General features: G+C 31.7%; 1 protein-coding gene across 2 annotated transcripts; it reads left to right on the top strand.

Annotated features, from left to right (window-relative positions):
* The first annotated feature begins 13,849 nt into the window (after positions 1–13,849).
* On the top strand, positions 13,850–23,390 carry LOC130825462 (potassium channel KAT3-like). 2 transcript variants are annotated; one of them, XM_057690705.1, is made up of 11 exons: positions 13,850–14,679; positions 15,520–15,738; positions 16,490–16,645; positions 17,236–17,293; positions 17,378–17,695; positions 18,688–18,927; positions 19,331–19,429; positions 19,966–19,998; positions 20,082–20,267; positions 20,911–21,463; positions 22,968–23,390. In XM_057690705.1, coding segments are annotated over exons 1-11 (1,971 nt in total). In that variant the 5' UTR covers positions 13,850–14,677; the 3' UTR covers positions 23,075–23,390. The 2 variants fall into 2 exon arrangements, with proteins under 2 accessions (XP_057546688.1, XP_057546687.1); XM_057690704.1 differs by having other exon boundaries at positions 13,850–14,652; positions 22,968–23,389.
* The last annotated feature ends 2,401 nt before the right edge of the window (positions 23,391–25,791 follow it).

Here is a 25,791-nt window from a genome sequence, read left to right as displayed (position 1 = left end):
ATTAACCAAGAATTTATCATTTCGATTAGGTTGTGTAGGTAAATATCTTACCAACCTTATACATTGAGTTATGCTATGCTATGCTCGATTTCGGTTATCAATCAACTAGGGATGATCATGGGTCGGAAAATAGTCGCGTCCAATCAAATCTGAACCCAAACCTATTAATTTTTGGTGGACTCTTATTCAAATCGGACCTTTAGGGTCTGAAATTTTAGACCCGGACCTAGACCCGTCGACTTTGATAGGTCTAGGGTCCTAAATGGATCATAAATGTATTGTCTTGATTTAATTATTCATATTTAAAGGTTTCATTATTAGTAAAATGGGTTTATGTGATGTATATAGGCCTAATTGTTGAGAAATAGATTTACAATGAACTTAAAATTGATATTAAATGGTATAATAGATCGTGTCTAGAGCAGGCCTAGCGGGTCTGGATACTAGATGGGTCTAGAGAGATTTAATTAAATGGGTTCATAAAATTTTTGTTCTAGTTTATACTAGTGAAATGTTTTAGATTAATCGGAAAGTATGATTAATGTTTGATTATGAAAATATGATAGTTTACTTAGAAAATTTTGGTTAAAACTATACTTAATGTTAATAAGAAAAATATATTTAATTTTTAAGTATAAAATATTAAATCAAAGTTGTAAGGTTAAAATGATAAGTAGTAAATTTAGTTTAAGGAAACGAAATTGAAACGTAACGTTTTAATAAAACCGTAAATACAATATTAAAATTTTACTTTTCGTAGTATAAAATAATAAAATAATATTTTAGTGCTTATAAAGAAATTTAAGAATATATATATATATATATATATATATATATATATATATATATATATATATATATATATATGTATGTATGTATATATATATATATATATATATATATATATATATATATATATATATATATATATATATATATATGTATATATATATATATACATATATATATATATATATATATATATATATATATATATATATATATATATGTATGTATATATCTATATATATATATATATATATATATATATATATATATATATATATATATATATATATATATCTATATATATATCTATATATATATATATATATGTATATATATCTATATATATATATATATATATATATGTATATATATATATATATGTATATCTATATATGTATATATATATATATACATATATATATATATATATATATATATATGTATATCTATATATATATATATATATATATATATATATATATATATATATATATATATATATATATATATATATATATATATATATATACATATATATATATATATATATATATATATATATAAAGGTGATTTGAATTAGATGACCAATGGATTAGAAATTCGAAAATAAAAATTTCGGAATAATTAATCGGAAGATTAAGAATAAGAAATTTGAGCCTGTTACAGTGGTGGTACGGGATCTTTCAACAAAAATTTTGCAAAGAAGCATGGAATCACAAAAGAAACTCATGCAGCAAGCTGCAGCGGGACCACAAGTGGAAGCCGACAGTGGACAATGGACATTCCCGACGGAGGTATGCCTTTTAAATATAATCGTAATGAAATGATTGATGAATTTTCTAAATATGTAATTTGTGATGAGTTGTTATTTAACCATGGTGAAAGTAAGGCATGCGAGTATTACACTAGAAAAAATTTGCAACCACAATATAGAGTAATCCCTAGGAACACTCTTAAACGACGCATAGTAAAATTATATGAATCAAAGCGCTATGAATTAGTAGAAATGTTTAAATCTTTTAATGGTATGGTTAGCATAACAATTGATATTTGGTCTACTCCCCCACATTTAGAAACTTATATGTGTGTAACAGCACATTGGATAGAATATAATTGGTTTATTCAAAAAAGAATAATTGCTTTTGAGTTAATGCTCGAAAGACATACGCGTGATAACATAAAATATACATTAATAGAGATATGTAAAGAATGGAACTTGTTAGATAAGATATTTTTTTAATCTACCGATAATGCAACCACCAACATTAAATGCAACGAACTTTTGTATAACGAACATGCTTTTAGTTTTATCTTTGGTGGTAGATTATTACACGTACGTTGTTGTGCTCATATTGTTAACTTATCTTGCCAAGCAGGCATTAGAAAACTAAGTTATTTATTAGATACTATTAGAGAAATAGTGAAGTGGCTTAGATTAGGACAGGTAAAGAGAAGATATAAGCAATTATGTGACCATTATCAACTAAAAATGTATATTGGTAATTAGATACTCCTACATGTTGGGGCTCAACCCATGATTGCTTATCGTCCGGTTATAACACAATTGTATATTAAGTGTATGGATAGCCGTATACGGGACGAAACATGGGAACTAGCTATAGGCGTACAGAAAATATTAAAAGCATATGTCCACACAACTAAGATTTTTTCATATGTTTACGAACCAAACGTCCACTTAGTAATAAGTGAATGTATTACTATTTTTTATCATCTTGTTGAACATTGGCATAATGATACTAATATATTTTTAAAGCCGATTCTTACAAATATGATGGACAAGTGGAAGACGTATTTTACTGATTTTCCATTTATTTATGGAATTGCGACAATTTTAGATCCATGTTATAAGACGGAAAACCTTACTAAATTAATTGGATTTTACTGCCAATCATAAGATCGCCCGCCTAGTGATGTACATAATTATGTTGGAAAATGTAAAAAGCTTTTAGCAGAACTTTATAATCACTATTCTAGTGTATATAATCCAAGTCGCGATACGTTTAGGCGTGCTAGCGTCTTGGCACGTCCCACTTATTATAATCCCATAATAGCTAACATAATAAGCCAAGATGATAATTTTGTAGGACCATCTTCTCCTCACCCTCCGCGTCATATTTAGAACTAGATAATTATCTTAAACATCACTTTGAAATTGAATAAGGTAGTTATAATATGTTAGAATGGTGGAAAGAAAAATCAATAAAATTCCTCATATTATCGAGAATCGCAAAAGATATCCTTGCAATACCTGCTTCTATTATTACGTCGGAGTCTGCTTTTAGTGCAGGTAGAATGGTTTTAGATGAAAAGAGATCTCGTCTTGCTCCATATACTATTCAAATATGTGTTTGCAAGAAAGATTGGGATCAAGCGGAGCTCCGAACACAAGGACTCAAGAATGATGATGATCAAGATGATGATGATCCATGGATGATGATGGATATATCTGCATCATCGTTAGGAGGAGAGTCAGCGGAAGCTTCTAACCAACAAGATGATGATGACGAAGACGAATAGGATCATGAATATCAGACAACAATCAATCAGCATTCAACAACTACAAATAAAAGGTATGACAAATAACTACATGGGCTTAGATTCCTTCAGGATACGTAGGCAACTTAGTATTCCTTCGGAATACTAGGTTCTAGTCCATTTTCTCCCTCTTTTTTATTACTCATCTTTATCGTCTCTTATTAATTTTTTTCCCTTCTTTTTGGTAAATATTTTAATAACGATGACAAACAATGAATTTCGCTAATAATCAAGTAATCATCAAAGGTATGTCCGCATTATTATAGTATTTTTATATTATATTTAAAGGAAAAATAAGAATTGAATCGATGGTCCGAACCGCCCGACCCGAGAATTGAAACCGCTGGAACCGCCTCATGAATTGCCAATGAACCATTTGGAACTGCCCTGAACCGGAACCGAAAACGTTCGAAACAAGTTCCAGATGAAACCGGAACCGAATGGAACCGGAACGGAACCGACCCAACACAGACCGTGGCCATCACTAGCCCCAATCAATAACATTATTTAGTCGAAAACACTAAGAGATAATAGATGTTAATGCCAAACGCTTAAAAAACCTTAAAAGCGCAACTTAGCATGCAATTTCAAGCATATGACTATAGTTTTCAATTCTAACAATTTCAACACAATAATGTATACCAAATAGTGTTCTGTGCCAAGTTTCATGCCAAACAAACCAAGTTTGAACTACTTTATGCGAGATAGTGCCAAAAACGCTTAAAAAACCTTAAAAAAGCAACTTAGCACGTAATTTCAAGCATATGACTATTGTTTTCAATTCTAACCACTTCAACACAATAATATATACCAAATAGTGTTGTGTGTCAAGTTTCATCCCAAACAAACCAAGTTTGAACTACTTTATGTGAGAAAGTGTCAAGCTTTAAAGTGCCAAATTTGAGTTAGTTTGTTAGGTTGATGTAGAAGAGAGAAAATTAAAAAAAAAAAGAGAAAATCAAGATTTTTTTTTGTTCATCGATAAGGAATCTCTAAGGGTTAGAGGGAACCCAAAGGTGGAGCCGTAGGTCCTCAAGAGCCGACTTTCGTAATTTAGCTTCATCTCATCGTTGCAGTTTTGAATTTTGATTTGACTAGTAATACTTTTTGTGTATGGTTTTCAAACCTCTTTACTCAATTCGAACCAAAATCTATCAAAAAGTGTCATACTCTATTCAACCCCGTTCTTAATTAATTAAGTATCAAATCGATATTTCAAGCATACTTTATATCTTAAATAAATTTTGACTACAACTTGACCCGATCAACTAGATTTCAATTCCAAACAGGATAACTTGGATGTCAACCTTTATACATATATTCCCATAAAAATTTAGAAAATCGATCGAGGACAAAGACATATCAGGTTAAAAGATTAACGAAAGTTTTTCACTAAAAATGTGATAATAACATGGAAAAAGACAGTATTTTCTCCATGCTGCATTGCGCTTTTTGACACTATTCATCGTTCAACCTTACTTAACATATTGCGTCTCATGTATAAGGAAAAATATAGTCAATTTGGATCTAGTTTGAATTGTCTAATTGAATACTTTATATTAACTTTTTACTCCCTCCTATTTTCCCTATTAGTCCCATTTCCAAAAGTGTTAAGTCACCTTATTAGTCTCATTTCTATTTATAGTATGTATTTTTTTACTTTATTATCCTTACTCACATTATCTTAACACAACTAATCTGATGAAAAAAACTAACAATTTACTTATTACCTTTTATCTCTCCGTTCTAAGTGGTCCCATTTGATCCATCTAAAAATTGGTGAAAAGTCAAATGAGACTAATTCGAAAAATAGGAGGGAGTATTAATTTTAAATGTGTATAGTTTACTATATAAATGATCAAAATAAGACATTTAATTACGAAAAAAATCAAATGTAATAAGTTTAATCAAATGTCTAAAAGAATTTTTTGTGGTGAAGAATAGTGTAGAAAGCCGGTTGATAAAATAAACAATTGTGTAGAGCCTAGCATGGAATTTCAAAGGTGTAGATGTATCATGTATGAAAAGCCTCTTTTATTTTTGAGATTGTTCTCCATCTACACTATTCGATCAGGTATTGTCAAATTTAAGAGCATATATCTCTGTTGAGATAGATATATTGACCAAAGTTCGTATACTTTTTTGATAGAAACTTCTACAACCTTGGATGAAAGCCTTGGAACTTGGAAGGAGTATATTTTTTGCCTACCAAGAATAGATACCATGTGAGGATTAGGGCCCTACATTTTGGTAATGGTAGGAATTTCATAGTTTGTCAAGTCTAACATCAATATTTGGATGCCATAAATAAACCCAATTCTTATAATTCGCCACCTTTTTCATTTTTTCGCCACCCCTAGTAAATTACCATATTGCCCTTGGTTTTTGAAAAAATTACAATTATGCCATTAAACCTAAAATTTTCTATATAAACCACACTCACACTAAAAATTCTCTCACTACAACTAAAAACCAACATACAAAAGCAAAATTTGAGAGCAAAAATTAAGTTCAATCCGGAATTTATCAATCGAGGTAAGTTATTTCTAATTAAATTAAGTCCAGCCGCCCGGATCTGGGCGACTCATTTTCTTTTTTTTTTTTTTTTAAATTTTTTGTATATTTTGGAGTAGAAATTTAAAAATTGAAATTAAAAAAAAACTGATTATATATATATATATATATATATATATATATATATATATATATATATATATATATATATATATATATAATATTTTTTTTTTATTTTTTCCTTATATTTAGGAAAAATATATTTAAAGTTTGAAATTTAAAAAAAAACCAGATTTTTATTAATAAATTTATATATATATTTTTTAATAAAATGTTAATATTGTAAATAATTTATTTATTTATTTATTTTAAATTTGTTTTTTTTTTCCGTTTATTTAGGAATAATAATTAATTATTTTGTTTTTTATGTTATTTTTTTCCATATTTTATTTATGATTATTATGTTTTTAGAAATATTATTATTTATAATATTGAATGAAACCGTAAAAAATTGTAGAAAATGGCTGGTAATCAAGGAAAAGGAAAGGATTTTTTTAGGCAATTGTTGAGAGGTAATAGTTCTAGGCCTACCTTACTCAGAGGGGACCCGCATGAGAGGGGGGTCACGGGTTCTGCTAGGAGGGCTAGGCAGGAAGAGGCGGCCAGACACAGTGAGGCCCAAAGGTCGAGTACGCTGAACCAAGTGCGTACTCATTTTGATGACCAGGCTGATAGCCTCCAGAGTAGTTGGGGGGTTTATAGTGATGATGTTCAGTTCCAAGCTCCTGAGCCTGCCCCATTGGACTGGACTATAGTGCGTGGCCCCGACGGCAGATTTGCCCTTGGCGACCCGAGTTCTTCCGCCGCATCTGAGCGTGCAGGAGGATGTTTTGTCGATAATGAGCCGCCACGGGGCAGGCCCTCACAGTCCACTAACACGGACTGGTTAGTGACATCACCCCAGCCCGGGGGGCCGACAGATACGCGACTGATCCCTAGCTATGGCGGGCACATAGCTAAACTTATTTATGACGGCTCCGAGCGTACGCCTCCGATTCTGGAGTGCCGTTTTAGGAAGAGACCGGTGGAGTCCATCATCGGACTGAGGGATATGTCCGATGAGCTAGTCGATTTTCTACCTTCCACTTCCCTCGGTCGACTACCGGTCATTATGCACCAGCACATCGACTCTGCTTTGATATCGGCGTTCGTCGAGAGGTGGCAGCCGGATACGAACACCTTTCACATGCCCTGGGGAGAGATGATGATTATGTTGCACGACGTGCAACGCATATTGGGCATTTCTATTGATGGTTCTCTGCCGGCTGAGCCTTCGGAGGCGGAGTGGGAGGTTGGTATCACCAATCTGGTCGGCGAGCCTCTGTCTGAGCTTCGACGTAAAGGTTCATTCACCAGCGGATGCATAAGCGTTGCTGAACTGATGCGACTGTGTCATAGGTCGCAGGCCTTGGATACCCAGACCACAGCGTACTACATGGCTGTCATCGGCTCTACCTTGTTGGCGGATAAGACCAGGACTGACATGCGACCTCACCCGATAGTTGTCGTCAACGACGATGAACACGACGTGGCCTGGGGTGCGGTGACCTTGGCGTTCTTGTACAGGCAGCTCGGAATGGAATCTAGGGCTGGTTGCAAGACCATTGCTGGATGCCTCACATTGCTCCAGACATGGATCTATGAGTACTTCTCCGCTTTCCGCCCTCATCCTCGCCGAGCTGATGTGCCAAACATGACTAGGGCGGAGATGTGGACGCCGAAGAAAGTAGGTCGTGAGCTGGACAGGTTGATGGAGTTCCGCAAGGTTCTGGACTCAATGACAGAGACTCAGGTATTTTACATTACATTTTGTCATGCATGTTGTTTTTTATTTGTAGGAAATTTTTTTTTAACTTGGCCTGTATGCAGGTTGAATGGACTCCCTACAATTTTTCTGCTGCTGCGTTGCTGAATGAGCACCCACGCACCACAGTCATCGGGGGTATCACCTGCTTTGATGTTGTGGAGGTGTATTTGCCGGAGCGGGCATTGCGACAGATTGGGTTTGTGCAGTCTATTCCTCCAGCTCCTATTAGACCAGCCAAGGCTATTCGACCGGCAGACGGAACCTACTCCGTGACCTTTCCTTCTTCTGCTGCTGCATTTGTGGAGGCGTGGAGTAGGTTCCCCTACAGTGCCCGCCTTGTAGAGCAGGGACTTCGACGAGCTACTGTTCCTTCAGAGACTGAACCTAATTACGTTGAATGGTTTAGAGTGTGCTCGCACCCGTACATATCCCGAGACGAATTGCTGGCTTCCGGTCCTGGTCCTGGTCAGAGCAGATCTGATTACGTGAGTTTTATTAACAATTTTTTTCCAGGTTCTTTTTTTTTTAATGAATTAATAACGCACATTGTCTTTTTGTGTTTTCAGTTCGCGAAAGAATGGGCCAGTCGAATCGCTCCAGTGGCAAGACTACGTACGCGGATTGCGGATTTGAACTCCCGTCAACGACATGCCGCCGCACAACTTGTCCACCATGTTCTCAACATCGTTGCCAATATGCCAGGTGCATAACAAATGACGTACATCTACATTAAACAAAACAGTGAACGTAATTAAGACATTATCAATAGATATAACCACAATAATGAACTCACAAAGCGTTTTTACCTGGGAAGACGTCACGAATAGCTGCAGATAAACCTTATTCACGATCGGTTACAATGACGCTAGGAGTCTGAGCAATGCCGAAAATATCTCTCATCCCTGCAGCACCCACGAGTACGACACAGCCGCCTCATCTCGCATCAAACAAAACGCAACCAAGAAGTTGTGATTTGTTGGCGTCATTCCGATCACTTCACATAGTGGCCACTTTGGTTTGTTCGTTTTGTACGTTGTATCTATCAGCACAACATACGGCCACGTACGTATCATTTGGATTGAAGTAGGATTTGCAATTAAAAGTCTGCTCAAGTGCCCGTCATTATCCAACTCTGTCCATACCACATCATTATGTTCTGTGGCCATATGAAGACAGTGTTGAAGGGGAGTCCTGCCCTCCATTTCATCTCTCCTTATTAATTGCCTAATATTATATATCTGATTCATACTAGCATAAAAACCAGGAAAATTATCTCTAATAGAATTCATAATAAAGGCCGGTTGCATTCCGGTTGCACTAAGCTGTCGTATGTGCTCCTGAATATCTAGATTAATCCTCGCCCTTACATGACCATCTCTGTACACCAAGAACGGGTGGTTATGTTTTCCCTTTTCACCAGGACACACCCTTACCGTCCAAGGTCTTTCTCCTGGTTTACGACTACTTCCTACAATCATAAATTTACACCCGCAACTCCTACTTTTAGAACCAGGTCGGGCAGCATTATCTACATTATCTACAACACCCCTAAGTTTACCATAGCGGTGACATCTTAAATAACAACTAACTCTGGAACGTCCTTCTTTCTTTTTATAAGAAGCACGTGTAAATTGAAAACCAATTGTTATTACTATCGCATCGGCCCAACTATGTAACTCATCTATGGAGATAAATTCCCTATCCGTAACAAAGTGACCGGAGTAGTCTACGTTGTCTCCAAAGTTTTCAAACTCCTGCACATTTGAAATGATATAAATTAAGTACATTAATGACTACAATAATAATAATTGGATTAATAATAACAACAACAACAACAACAACAACAACAACAACAACAACAACAACAACAACAATAATAATAATAATAATAATAATAATAATAATAAATAAATAAATAAATAAATAGATAACGATAAATCAAACTAATAATGACAATAACAATAACAATAACAATTTTAATAATAATAAAAACATTACGTTAATAAAAAAATGACAAAACATTTAAAATAAATAAATAATGACAAGACAAATAATAACAATAATAATAATATTAATAATAATGACAACAAATACAACAACAATAATAATAATTATAACAATAATAAATAAATAATTAATTAAATAAATAAATAAATAACGTAAATTAAAATATTAAAAAATTTAAAAAATAAAAATATCAACAATAAAAATTATAATAATGACAACAATAATAATAATAATAATAATAGTACTAACAATAATTATAATAATAATTTAAAAAAACATTAATACGTAAATAAATAAAAAAAAAATTAATTAATAAACCAGTCGCACAAATCTGGGCGACTAACCCATGGTCCAATCGCACAAAATTGGGCGACTGGACCATGGATCAGTCGCCCAGATTTGTGCGACTGGACCATGGGTTAGTCGCCCAGATTTGTGCGATTGAACCATGGTTCAGTCGCCTAGATTTGTGCGACTTGTTTTTTTTTTTTTCGAACGACAATTTTACGTACCGCATCCGACTCATAGTCGCTTTCGTTAGCCATATTCAGCCAATTACGCCTTACAACTTCTTTAACACTTTTTAGAGAGATAGTACCAGTTTTTTAGAGAGATAGTACCGTGTTTGAATTCGTACTTCAAACGCATCTCAGAATTCGATATATATAGACAAATCATCCGCATTAAATTCTTAATAGTGTTATTAAGCGTGATTTACATTTATTAATTATGTTTTAACTCCAATGGCATTTTTGTAATTTTTTTAAATCCATGGGCAATTAAGTAATTTTAGGGGGGTGGCGAAAAAATGAAAAGGGGTGGCGAAAAATAGCAACACCCTAAATAAAAGTTAAACTTTTATTTCAAGTAAATTTGTGCTTGTCAAAATCAACTTTTTATCATAATTTTATTTAGTTTTATTGAGTTTTTAACACTTGCCGAATCAACATTTTGACTTTTAATATTTCTATTTGTTCTTAATTTATAATTATAAAAAATTAATATTAATAATTCTTATATTAAGACAAATCAAATAAAATCTCACATTACTATGTTTTAACTTATAGATTAAAAATAATACACAAATTCAGAATGCTAAGTAATTGTGATAAAAATTAAAGAAAAAATTAACATTAATAATCTAACATTTTGCCCGTCCGTCGTGAATTATGACATTAATAATCACAATAATTAATTAGGGTTTTTGATACTTAGCTTAAGCTATTAATCCACGTGGCATCTTAGATTTTGGAACTTGTCATGCGTCCACTATTGTAATATGGAACCTTTCATTTTTTTTTCCTAAAAATGGAAGTCAAAACATCCAATGTAATTAATCAAAATCTGTCATTTCAATGATTCAATCATCATCCGGATTTCCTCCATTTTAACACATGCGATGCACGCTTTAATTGAATAAAACCAGCATAATGTTACATTTTATTACATTTTAATTATTTTTTAATACACATTTTATTACATTCTTGAAAATCGGAATTCTAACTGTTTATTTTAGTTATCATTACAATAATGATAAAGCCGTAGCCCATTGTAAATTGCATCTATAATATAATTATTATTGAAGTTATAATCATTTTAGTGAACTTTTATTTCTTTAAAGGTATATTTAAAAATAATATAATTCATTTGTACATGAAAGAATATTTTTTTATATAAAATAGATCAATGGTGTTTTGTAAATTAAAAATTAAAGATAATAATCTGTGCATCTTTATTACATATTTATTATATTGTTTTTCAAATTTTAATATATGTTATAGTCCTAATTAAAGTTTTTAACGATGGTTTTGAATTAATCATCTTATAATTATTCTTAGCATGTAAGATTTCAATTGTCATCCTTTTTCAATGACATCATATTTGCTAAAAGGAGGGAAAAATATCTCTTAACAAGATGACAACTCATTAATTTTTGGAGTTGCTTATATCAGCTGTATTTTGTTTAAGTATATTGTATAGATAGATTTTACTCACTTTGTCCTATTTTTTTATTTATTAGGTCTTTTTTATAATATTACCCTTATTTAATTACTCTAGTTTTTTTTAGTGGTACTTTTTATTTTTTATCCTTTACTAATAATTTAGCAAATTATATACCACTTTAGAGTTATTCCTTTTACTTTCTTAAATTTTATATCCAGATGAAATAGAACAAAATTATAGACAGAGAGAGGACTATTTAGCAATAGTCTTATTCTCAAGGACATATGATAAATGTTGCAATCACATTAAATTTTTTATACAAAACTTCTATGAAAAAATACAAAAAAAATCAATAAATTTAAACATATTTGTTTACATTAATATGTAGCAAGAAATATTTTATATGATACATGTATATTTAGATATAATATTTAATGACAATATAAAACAATATATATCACAATACTCAAATCAATTTCATTATATTAATCTTGTAACACCCCATTCCCATGCAACCGCCGGTAACTACCTATTTAGCCTGAAGACTGGCCTACAAACCAACAAAAATCTTCTCAGCACACTTTGGCCTCACTTGTGCCCATTTGGAAAAACGTCCTAGGAGGTTACCCATTCTAAAATTACTTCCCACCAAGCATGCCTAATTACTATGAAGTTCTTTGCGAATGGGCTCTCTTGAAAGAAGACGCCTGATCAATCCTTTTTAAAGATCAACCCGAGGTATAACACTCACCCACAATTGAAGAATGCAACATTCTCGTTAAACCATACTTTCAAGATCTTGACCTTGCTAACTGCACTAAAAATACTATCAACCATTATCGCATGGTTGCTCTATACCACTTGTAACACCCTGGCCCTATCACATCGCCGATAACTACCCATTGAGGCTGTAAACATGCCCCACAGAACAATAGAATCCTTTTCAGCGCACTTTGGCCTTACTTGTGTGCACTCAGAAAAACATTTAAGTGGTCTTCCGTCCTTAAATTGCTCTTCACCAAGCACACTTAACTGTGGAGATCTTAGGAATTGGGCTCCCTTGAAAGAATATGCATATTGTTTATATTGGTTATCCATCAATCCTTTTTAAAGATCAACCCGAGGTATCACAATTTTTGATATAAAATATCTCATACATGTGTACCAGGAGCCAAGTAGTAATTGTCTAACCAGCGTCGTGATAGACTACCCGCCACGTATCGTGTCTATCGTACCTCATGCCCAGTCATTTCATACCAAGTCGTATCATGACAACACGTATATAAGAAATGTTGTGACGCATTGTGTCGTGCTTAGTCATTCAAAAATGAGACTCATGATTGACTTAGGTGCATGTGCCATGTTGTCGTGCATGTGCTAGCCCACAAGTCAGTCAGATAAATTTTCAACCATTTTTGTATTTTTAACACTTTGAGTCAAGTTAAATAAATTATTGAATCCCATATGTATTATTTGCTTATTTAAATATTTGTATGTTTGTATTGTATTTATTTATTAAGTAACCTTAAATCTTAAATAATAACTTGAAAAAATATTATTTGTTTATTCTCAATGTCATTGGATGACTTGAAATTCTTAGTACAATTTCTTGCCACGTGTTAGAGTTTCCTTGGCTAGCTCACATCCTTCTTTCGCTCCATGGGATGTAGCATGCTTTTTCCCATTTTGTTGGTGGCCAGCCCAACTCATATCTCTGGTTCTCATGTTGTATCGGGCCAAATTTAGATTTGATTAGGCAATATCGTACCTAGATAACCTGTGTATCAATACAATCCATTTCCTCTTCTTACAAGTGATACATAGTAAGAATGGTTAGAATAGTGATATGAAAACTTTCATTTAGTAGGTAAATATATGATCGTTATTTTCATTATTATAGTTATAAATTATAATTAGAACTACCTTTATCATAATTCATTACAATTTACGTGTGGTTTTCTACTTTCTAGTACCACATGAATCCTGTAAAAGTGCACTAGCTAACACAAAAGAAGGTTTCCCTGCCACATTCATTGCTCTGTCCCGATTCTTCCCTCCCCTACGTGCACATACACGAGATCTCGTCCTGGGCCATATATATTTTCCCTATATGCTTCCTTACCATTTCTCTTGGGTCACAAGAACAAAGTTCCTTTTTCCACCAATTTCTTTCTACTAACCACTTACTTGGCATCTTTCATATGCTTTGTTACATAGAGGTGGACAACCGGGTTAAAATTAATCTACCTCAACCATTTAACTCCGCTATCTAATCAATGACGAATCACTTATAAAATAAATTAACATACTTACTAAGTGTATATGTAGATAATACAAAATTTCGACTTAAATATCCACCTCATTAGCCTCTATTATACCCTCTTATTTTACTTATTAGTCTCATTTCTGAATAGGGTTAAGTCACTTTATTAGTCTCATTTCTATTTATAGTATGTATTTTTACCTTATTAACCTTACTCATATTACTTTGTTACAATTAATCTAATAAATAATTATTAACAATTTACTTATTATCTTTTCTCTCTCCTTTACAAGTGATTCCATTTGACCACCTAAAATTTTGTGACAAAAATGAGACTAATTAGAAGAATGGGAAGAAGTATAATGTATTTAAAAAATCAAAAAATTAAAGTATGAAATTTTAGCTTTTTAGTTGGCTTTACTACATATAATCTTCCAATCATAACTTCCTATTTATAAGCCTACGAAGCGAAAAGTTCTTGGAGGTTCTTTAACTAGAACGAGTAAACCACCACAATAAGTAGAGTATAGGCCCTGATAATTATTGTAAGCATGTCTTTCTTCAAACGTTTTTGTTTTGATGAGTTGAGAAGTGATGGTAGCAGTTATGAAAGTGTTTTGTCGAATGATATCTTACCATCTCTTGGAGCTCGAATCAATCAAGCCATCAAGCTCAAGAAATATGTGATCTCCCCATTTGATCCTCGTTACAGGTGATATAACAATGTACAACCTTGAATGTAAGCACACGTACTCCCTCCATTCCAATCTCAACTATTCTCTTGCCATTTATTGCTGATTGTCAACTTGTATAATTAGTTAGAGGCAAAATCAGGACATTAGATGATCAAATAAACTTGAAACATTCATATCAATGTTAAATAAAGATTTCTAGGTAGTTGCTCGAAAATTGCTTGGAGTTTAATGTATTTTAGTTGTATGCTATTAGCGACTCCAATAAATAGTGATAAAATTGAAAAAATGCAGGCTTAAAATAATTCATGAGTCAAATACCTAATACTCTCTCCGTTTTCTAATATTTTTTCCGTTTAAAATATTTTATTTTTGGAGAGAGAATTTTAATTAAGATTTTTAAGATATATATAGATAGTAAAATATTTCTATGTGAATCTTGTTAGATTCCTCTTAAAGTATTCTTTTTTATCATATATTTTTTATAATGCGCATTTAAAGATATTAAGAGAAAGTTTATTTTGAAAACTATGCAAAAAGTAAATGGGAAGATTATTACAAAACGAAGAGAGTATGGAGTAATATATACTATAGTTACAATTAAATGTGCGAAAAATAAATGTGATTTAATTTTGAATTATTTCACAGTCATGTAACAACTTTGTAAATACAAGATTTGACTTTGAAATGACTTGATATTTTAATTTGAACTCGAAAATAGACCAAATTGCACGTACAGCTTTAGTAGAGTTTGTTATTAATATAAAATATTTTGGCTCTTATTGGACTAAATGGCTTGTAAATTTTTGCTTAAACTGGCCGGAATGGAGGGAGTTATAATGCATGATAAAATAGAATTTGTAATGCTTAAGAGTATTAATTTACAGGGCATGGGAGATGCTGCTAGTAATATTGGTTGTATACTCGGCATGGATTTGTCCATTTGAGTTTGCATTCCTTACATTCAAACAGGATGATGCGCTCTTCATTTTCGATCACATTGTCAATGGCTTTTTTGCTGTTGATATACTTCTTACTTTCTTCGTTGCATACGTTGATAGCCGAACTTACTTGCTTATTGATGATCATAAGAAAATTGCAATCAGGTCAGTCATTTTATTTCTACCAAATTTTATTTCACTTTATCATAGTAAAATAATTCACTACGATCGTACTCGGTATATCATGTTGGGATAATTTATGTCACATTGATAAATAAAAAGCGGCATGCACACTTTATAAGTTATTGGAACCTTCTTCCCATCGCGGTTTTGGGATGGTATATACCTCCTTGGCATATGAAGTGTGTGCAACTCGTTTTTCCCATTAATATGCTAGCATTTACAATAAGTCCAACCCAATTTAACATATCATACTAAAATTCACTCCGCAATCCTCATATACTTGCTAGATAAATATGCATTCTATTTTGTAGATAAATGTATGATCATACTGAAATATTTAAGAAAAATTGTTTTTACCTTAAAATTTTGTTTTGCATGTTGTATCAATTATATAAAATATAAGGTATTTACAATACATTCTATATAGATCTATATCCATTGCATTTCTGACCAACTCTCAAAATTAACCTTATATTTCATTCGGTCTAGTTTGTAGCGTATGTAATGTGATGTCACTAAAGTTAATTGACATCTCTTAAATCCAAAATAAATTCAAAAAGTATTTGTCAATATACCCTAGATGAATTGTTTAATGTATTGCATTTCACATATATGATCAGGGATCAAAATTTATTATGCGGGTTTTACTTAAATTGACTCTAAGTTATTATTTTTCTAGATCCCCTAGGTGTACTAAATTAGAAAATAATTATTTGATAATGTTTTGATGCAGGTATTTATCAACGTGGTTTATTTTTGATGTGGCTTCAACAGCACCACTTCAGACGCTTAGTCTTATATTTACAGACCACAACGGTGGAGTTGGTTTTAAGGCACTTAATATGCTTAGACTTTGGAGACTTCGAAGAGTCAGCTCCCTATTTGCCAGGTCTATTTCCAATCCAATCTTTATTCACTCATAATCTTAGCATCATATGAATCTATCACTTTATAACGGACTTGTTTTTGTCATTGATTTAACTTTATAATGATACTAAATTTGTCCGGAATTTTCGAATTAAGATAAAAATAAATAAGGGTCACGTAAAACTCATTTTATTTTATTTTATTTTATTTAGAATTTAATAATTTTGTTTCATTATTTAAAATTTCTTATTTCTCTTTAGAGCATTATTTAGGGTTTAAATGTACTCACTAATGTATTTTCTATACAAAAAGTTAATATCCTGCAAGTAAAAATCATTTTTATTGATTATATATATTGATTTTTGTTGAACTGATTTTAGAGCTTGTATATTTATCCTCAACTTCAAAGAAACTAATATTTGATAAATTCAATTTTATATTTGTAAAAGTGGAGTAACGTTTTTATTAATGTAATTAAAGAAATTATTTTATTGAGAGGATAGCATGTTTTAAAACTTATATTTAGTGATCTTAATGTTGAAATTATGACTTTAAGCAATCTCACCTAAAAATAAACTTGGTTAAATTATTAATATTTTAATTATGATTCAGGCTTGAAAAAGATATCCGGTTCAACTATTTTTGGACCCGGTGCACAAAACTTGTCTCAGTAAGTAATCATGTATTCTACTAGAAAGTCAACTCCAATAATTGAAACATAATCATTTAATACATGAATTGAAATTAATTTCAGGTGACTTTGTTTGCTGTACATTGTGCTGGATGCTTCTATTACCTTATAGCGGATAGATATCCGGATCCGACCCAAACATGGATTGGTGCAGTTAACCCAAAGTTTAAATCAGAGAGTGTTTGGAAAAGATACATTGCTTCAATATATTGGTCTATCGTGACATTAACAACAACTGGTTATGGAGATCTGCATGCTGAGAATACAATTGAGATGTTATTTGACATCTTTTACATGCTATTTAACTTAGGTCTCACCTCCTATATCATTGGAAATATGACAAATCTTGTTGTGCAATGGACTAGCCGCACCCGAAATTTTGTAAGTTTCATCTTTGCATCTCCTAATATGAGCTTAATACTGCATATTGCAGACAATCGGGTCGTATCTTATCTAGCGCTAGCTCTAATCCTTCACCTTTCCTCAGCTATTCTACGTAGTCAATACAAATTTAAGATATTGCAATAATTTGAGGTTTACTATTTAGGTCATTAAGTTTGGTTTGGGTGAAGGCGACACAACGAAATAAAGAATTATAAAAGTATCATATCGTCTAAAATTTATTTGAAAAATATAATAATTTTCATTTTTATTAAAAAATAAGAGTATTTTCTTAACTAATGTTTTTAACATTCCTTTTGCAAGACTTCAACAAATAAATGTAATGGTTGAAGTTATAAAAATTAATTTGAAATATAATGATTTCAATTTTAGACATATGACTAATTACCTTATATGTGGACTAATTCTGTTATCCATAGAGTTAGCATTTACTGATCATAAATATGAAACATGCATTTTTTTTTTACTGAGCATGTACTCAAGCTTTTAATGACCCCACTCAAAACACCCCTAATCCTCCTAGTCACCAGCTTGACTTACCCACAACCATAAAATTCATCAATTTTTGACTTTTCAATATCATTTCCCTTGTGTATTTTATAGTGTAAATATTCAAGAAATGTAACATGTCATTTTCGTCCTAATTAAATTTTGTTAATAAAAAATATTTTGTTTACTAGGAGTATTTTTCATTTCTAACTAAAATCAGTATTTCAATTGGTAATACAAAGAAATGAATTTTGTGAAGAAAATGAGATGGTTGAAGTAGAAAAAACATAAACATTGAACATATCAACAGATTTTCCCACTAAAAATACATTAAATTTTCATTATCATTTATATCATTTAGATTGTTAAGAATTTGGGTAAGTTAAATTCTAGATTACCAATCTTATAATTTAATACTGACTATCAATCAGACATTAAGAATTTAGGTAAGTGCTAATATTGAACATGCTGTGGTTTTACAGAGGGATACAGTAAGGGCTTGTACAGAATTTGCTGCACGAAACCAGCTCCCTCCAAAAATAGAAGACCAAATGCTGTCACATGTTTGTCTCAAGTTCAAAACAGAAGGGTTAAAACAGCAAGAGACCCTAAATCGTTTACCTAAAGCTCTTCGATCCAACATTTCAAAGTATCTCTTCTTTCCTATTGTTCAGCAAGTTCATCTTTTCACTGGAGTTTCTCCTAATTTCCTCCTCCAATTGGTAAGACCTCCGATTGTAGTAAAATCACTCGTTAAATCGTTTGCGTTTCTCATTTAAGATCAACAGGTTACAATCTCATTTATGTTAAATGTACCATGTCATTCCATGGTTATCAAAAGTTGTTCATCAAAATTTTTTTTATTCACAATTTTTCATTACCATCTAATACCACCTCTCCACATGATAATGCATTAGAATGAATTTTGTGAAAAAAATAAGATAATTGAAGTAAAACAGGCAAGGCTATTAAACTCGTCATGAGATTTTCCTATCAAAATTACACTAACTTTTCATTACTATTCTCACTGTTTAATACACACTATCAAACGGAACATTGGGGTAATGAATCATAAGTGTAACACTTTCAGCATATTAAACCCAGAGTTGTCTCTTATATATACAGGTTTCTGAAATGGATGCTGAATATTTCCCCCCAAGAGAAGATGTGATCTTACAAAATGAAGCGCCAACAGATATTTATATTCTTGTATCTGGTGCAGTGGTAAACCCTGTATCTCAACTACTTTACTCATTTCAATAATCTGTATATAGAAAACGGATAGCCAATCAATTATCAACAACAATGCAACAATGGAAAAAGTCTTGATACCATAATATTGCAACCGCTACATGAATCAATTGATCAGTCATGGGAGGATCTAAGCATGTTCAATATGCTTGACCGCACAGGGCCCCGAAAAATTGGGAGCCTCAATATTAAATTACGTTGTATAGGTTATGTGTCTAATGATACAAAATTATTAGAAAAATATTACAATTTTTAAAATTGCACAGAACCTTCAAAAAATTTATCAATTTTTACTCCACCCCAGAGATCAGTTTATTTATTATTTGACATCTACATGAATACTCTTTCTCCATTCATCTTGCTTTTCAGCCATGTCAACATATAAATCTTATTCCTTCATATCCTTTTTAATAACTGTGGGTCTTCCCGCCCTCATTTTAAATCTCTCATGTTACAACTTTCTACCTAAGGTGCGGTACCTAACATGATTATTGTTTGTCTTTATGTAGGACATGCTAGCACACATAAATGGGTGTGATAAGGTATTTGCATATGTATGTTTGGAATTGAGCAAAAATAGTTTACAAGGAGAACCAATTCTAAATGCAAAAATTGTTATATGCAGATTGTTCAAAAGATATGTGCAGGAGATATATTTGGAGAAATAGGTGTTCTATGTAACATGCCACAGCCATTCACAATTAGGACTACAGAGTTATCACAAATATTAAGGTTAAACCGCGCTTCACTTACAAATATTATCCAAGCAAACAAGGCAGATGACCACATCATAATGCGCAATCTGTTTATGGTAATGTTTTTAACAAAACAAACAAAATATGATCATGCACTTGTAATTTTACTCAGCAATTATACTTGTTAACTTTTAATCTAACTCGAATTTAACGTAAAAACCCAAATGAAATTAATAAGTTGTAACCAGAAAATTTTAAATCCATCGAATATAATGAAAAAACAATTAGGTCAAATTTGATCATAACCCAAACCAGAACTAATTTGACATGTTTTTCTTAGCTTTTTTGTTATCATTATTTTTTATTAGATCCACTACATTTATAGTCAATTTTGTATTTTGAGTTAATATTTCTTCGTTGAAAGCTTAAAATAGATATACTTGTTCTTTTTTTATAATAAAATATGAGTATGTGTATATAGAAGGATGATCTATTAAAAACAATTAAAGTGGTAATATCACTAAAAACAACTTTTATTGAAGATAAATCTTTTTAGGAGTAGTTGTGGAGTAGTGTGTTTTTTATTATTTAATATTTTTAAATAATAAAAAATTTCACTAAAAATATGTACCCTAAGCAGTGAATATGTACCCTTTCAAATCATGTACTTAATAGATTGAATATGAACCCCTGATTTTCACTGGTTTACCCCTTTAAGTGGTTTTAGATTTGTTGACAATCTAAAAATTGTGTTTGCAGAAACTTAAAGATTTAGAAAGCCAAGGTATTATTGAGCAGCAAAACATTGAGGAGTATATGTATGATGAATGGTTTAATGGGCAACAAAAATGCAGAATGTACTCAAAGTATGAATGTGGTTATAACTTACATAAAAGTACCTTGATGAACAATGGATGTGGTATGAACATTTACTCATCAGCTGATGATAATAAACCAAAGTTTTGTTCCTCTGTTAAAGATGAGGACTTTAGTACAGTTAAGATTCAGTTAGATGATCCAGACATCAATGACATTACTCAGAGGAATCATGGAAACACAGAAATCCATAAGATTTGCCATTATTGTGATCAATCTGAGAAGTTGAGTTCAAGGGATTATGAAGCTGCAACTTCAGGAGTTAATAATAATAATAATAATGATAATAATAATAATAATAATAATAATAATAATAATAATAAAATTAGAGTTGTCATTTACATGCATTCAGAAAGGGGTGATTATATGGAAGGGAAGCATTTTGGTAAACTTATTGTCTTACCTGATAGCATTGAAGAGCTTTTCAGTATTGCAGGTAAATTATCTACTACTACCTCTCTTTGTAGAAATTGACTATTTTATAGTTATAATTTTAATTACTATTTTTAAATTAAGGCAAAACACAAATTATAGAAGAAGGAGAAGATAAAATGTAACCTGATATAACATGTTATTTTCTAAAAGGTTTATTGGCAACAAACTGAAAAACAAATGTTAAATTTTTAAAAAAGTTTCAAAATGTGGAATTATTAATAGATAATAAAAAATAAATTTAATTATTCACAATAATTTTTCCTTATTTTAAATATAAAGGAATTTTTTACTTTCAATTCCCTTTATTTTCCTCCTATTTCTTTTTCTTTATTTTCTTTCATCTAACTATATATAGTGTTAGTGATTTCATAATTCATGTTGGTGGTGCAAGAACATCTCATACCCTTGTCATAAATGGTGAGATTCAAGTTAAAGAATTAGTATTAATTGCCCAAGATCAATGGTAAACAAAATCAAAAAATTCATACTTTTAGTAAATTAAGTGAAGGGAATATAATATCGTTATAATCAAACAACATCGAAAGTTACCGAGGTTTACTAAATGTGGGTTTCATCCAATCTAGGCTTAGATGTATCTGTAAATTGATTAAAAAACAAAGTTCTCAATTGATAATATTAATTAGAATACCTTAGTTAATGGGTTAAGTGTACTTGGGAGTATTTATAGATCACAATCCAAGACATACACATTAGACATAGGAGCAAAAAACAAAACACACACAAATTAAAGACCCTTCAAACCTTTAACCCAAGTCAGGTTTTAGGTGGTTAACCCTGAAGCTAACTCAACATTTTCAGTTGCTTTATTTCTGAAGTCCCACCACATGTAAAACTCAACTTATTCCATTGTCCCAAACTTTTAAAATTTTCCTAATTTGCTCAATTGATCTTTTTGGTTTTCGAAACCAAATCTCATACATAGCCTATCAATATCAGATACTATGAAACCATGCCCTCATGAATCAGCCAACGACTCAAGCAACATATAACAAGTACAAGGTGGTCAATATACATAACTTACTATTGTAATAACAAAGGAAATGATTTGAGAGACTTTAATATAAAAAATCATCTAAGTTAACATAACTAAAAAGTACATCTGCTCCCTCTAATTCACTATTAATGTCTTATTTGCTTTTTGGATACTATTTATCTCTTTTTCTTAATTTGTATTTTATTATTAATCTATAAGTAAAACATAGACAAGTGAGATCTTATTTGATTTGTCTCAATGCAAGAATTATTTATATCAACTTTTCATAATTTTTAATTATGCACAATTAGAGATATTAAAAATTGAATAAGTGCATTACATAGAGTGCATAAAGCAAATGAAACATTAATAGCGAATTGGAGGGAGTATTATATAAAAATATTATAATAAAAAAAACAGTCCCTAATCAAGTGAACCCATGTTCTCCCCCACAAACGTGCTTCATAAATTGTGTATTAATAACAACAACTTTGGCCTCAATGAAGTGCAGGTAAAAAGTTTCAAAGAAACTTCACAAAAATCATTAATACAGAGAATGCAGAAGTTGAAGACATTGGTGTGATCAGAGATGGAGACCATTTATTTTTCCTGCAATAAGGATCCATAGTGTTTTCTGTTTTCTTTTTTTTTTTGACACGAAATTAAGTAAATTGATTGTTCAACGAGTTGAAGTAATTGATTTGTTGTACAGTTGAAGTTCCGATTAGCTTATTTATTGGAACTTTCAAACGTAGCTATTGCATTAATCTTGAGTGGAGAAAAAAAATATATAGTCGTCATTAATGTGTAAATTTTATTTAACCACAAGCGCACAGTGTACGTGTAACTATAAGGGTTTGAACTCAAAAAAGCAAATTAATACATTCGTTCAGTTTATGGTCACAGGATACAGACAAACTATATAATTGGTTTGGAAATCTAACTCTACTATGAGCAATAATCTAAAATGATGCAACTAAAACTAGTAAATAAAGCAAGGACAATAATTGATATGAAGATAACGATGAGAAGACAAATCTAGGATGTCGGAAATCGCCTAATTCTGACATGGAAATCAATTACTCTCATATTTGTATAAAATTGAATTTTTGACATGATTAAACGTGAGTTAAATAATCTCAAGTTTCAGCTTTATTGATCAATATCGGTTTAAGATCTTACTAATATTAATCCTCAAACTTCCGTTTTATTGGTTAAATTAGTATGAATTTAACTTAAATATACCTCAATCCAAAATTAATCCTAATCTCAAACTTTCGTTTTATCGAAAAGGTTAATAAAGATATTTTAAACTAATGTTCATTAAGCATAGGTTTAATCATAGACCTAAATTTCACACAAATAATCAATCAAATATCATTACATGCTTCAAATCAGGGTCAATCCCTTAATCCTAGAAGAGAAATATACTCACTAGACATATTAATAAACATGAAATTGACAATGAATAAAAACTTAATTGTTATGTGGAACATAATAATAATGAGTAATTAAAGACAAGAAGATGAATAATAAAGAGCAAGGTAAAAATACGTACTAATGAAATCATGCACAAACTATAAATTGCATCCAATTAAGTCAATTAGCAATTGGAAAAAACCTTATAATTGAGTTTTTCTTCAAAGAAACCCTAAAAACTAAGAGAAAATCTGAAAATTAAAGCTTAAGGGAGATAATAACTAAAAAGTAACTATCACTATTTATATTAAAGTCTAATTATGGATAAAATTCCCAAAAATAACTGAATATCTGTTAAAATAAAACACTAAAAATGATATAAGAAACAACCAGTCAGATGGCCACTAGTCGTCACCTATGGAGGCGGCTCGTCGCTTCTTTAAAATGCAAAATCATGGCTTTTCGGTAATTGGCGACGATTCGTCGCTTGTGAGTGAGGCAAAAGCGGCGAGTCGTCGCTATCTTCTGTTGTTGAGTGTTGAACACAGAAACTGGTCGCGAGTCGTTGCCTCTGGGTCAGGTAAAAGCGACGATTCATCTCTTTCTCTTGACTTGAGGGCTCGCTGCTTTTCTTGGTGGCGAGTCTTATCCTTTGAGTTTCTTTTTTTCTTAGAACATTTTTGTGACTCTTTATCGTTCTTCAACTTATTAGACCCCATTTTACTCCTTCCCATAGTGCCTTGCAATAGTATAAGCCACAATTCTTGCGCAAACATGCTTAATAATCATCAAAATTAACCCATTTACTCACAAATAATCAAATCATCATATACTAGAGTAAACAAGCTAAAAATAATCCTAAACCACCACTAATCTTCAAGGAAGGAGCATAAAAATAGCACAATAACTGCAAATAATTGCACTTGTCAAACTTCCCCATGCTTAACCTTTGCTCGTCCTCGAGCAAATCAAGGTGAAAAAAATATGTTGCCACTACAACCTCTTTGTGTCTCCCAAATAAAATGGAAAAGAAAGAATTTCTACACTTATCCCTTCATTGGTGGCCTACCCAATAACTTTCCTTATAGCTCCCACTTCTTATGTTGCCACTACAAGTACAAAATGAATTTCATGAAGTTTGAAATCTCTCTTTTTCTCCCACTTTGCCTAGGATCTCATAATTGGGTTTCCATCCTAGCCATTCATCATCTTTTCCAATCCTTACTTGCTCACCCACTCAATGCTGCTCTTTTGCCAAGGTTGCCCTTTCAAGTTTTCGACCTAGCTGGGCTTTTCTCTTTTAAAGCAGTTTTTTTGTTTTTCCTTTTTCAATGAAAAACAAAGTACAAATTCAGCTATAATGAAAGTAAATTACAATGTATACACAAAGCTAAATCTATACAAGAAATGAGAATTAGAAAACATGAACAAGCAAGCAATAGGTTCCCCTATGCTTGCTTTTCATGGTGAGTAGCAAGAGGGTGTTCAGCAACACTTACAAAAGTAGGGTCTTTAGTAACCCTGGATATGTCAATCAGAGCACAAAGATGAAGAGAATGTAGCCTATCTTATGAAACACCTATGTTGAAACTGGGATAGTACCATCGCTTACAACATTACCTCTTAAAGCATGAAACATCGACTCTACTTATGACTCCCCAAAAGTAAGACGCTTCCTATCTTAGTCTCCCTTTCTCTCATAAAGTAATCTCACCATGTAAACCCATAAAAATCCCAAACCCCTTGTCAACCTCATACCCATCCCAAAACAACTCCACCATCATAACAACAACATAATGTACCAAAACAAATACCCAAACTCCATAACTGTAAGGCTCATATAATGGAGCTCTTGGATCTCACAATCTAAGAACTTTATTTGGATCAAAGAGCATGGGGGCATAATGTCGGTTAAA

Source organism: Amaranthus tricolor, chromosome 10, assembly GCF_026212465.1.
Source record: "Amaranthus tricolor cultivar Red isolate AtriRed21 chromosome 10, ASM2621246v1, whole genome shotgun sequence".
Lineage (NCBI taxonomy): Eukaryota > Viridiplantae > Streptophyta > Magnoliopsida > Caryophyllales > Amaranthaceae > Amaranthus > Amaranthus tricolor.
The sequence above is the reverse complement of the archived record's forward strand: the minus strand, read 5'-3'. Positions and strand labels throughout refer to the sequence as shown.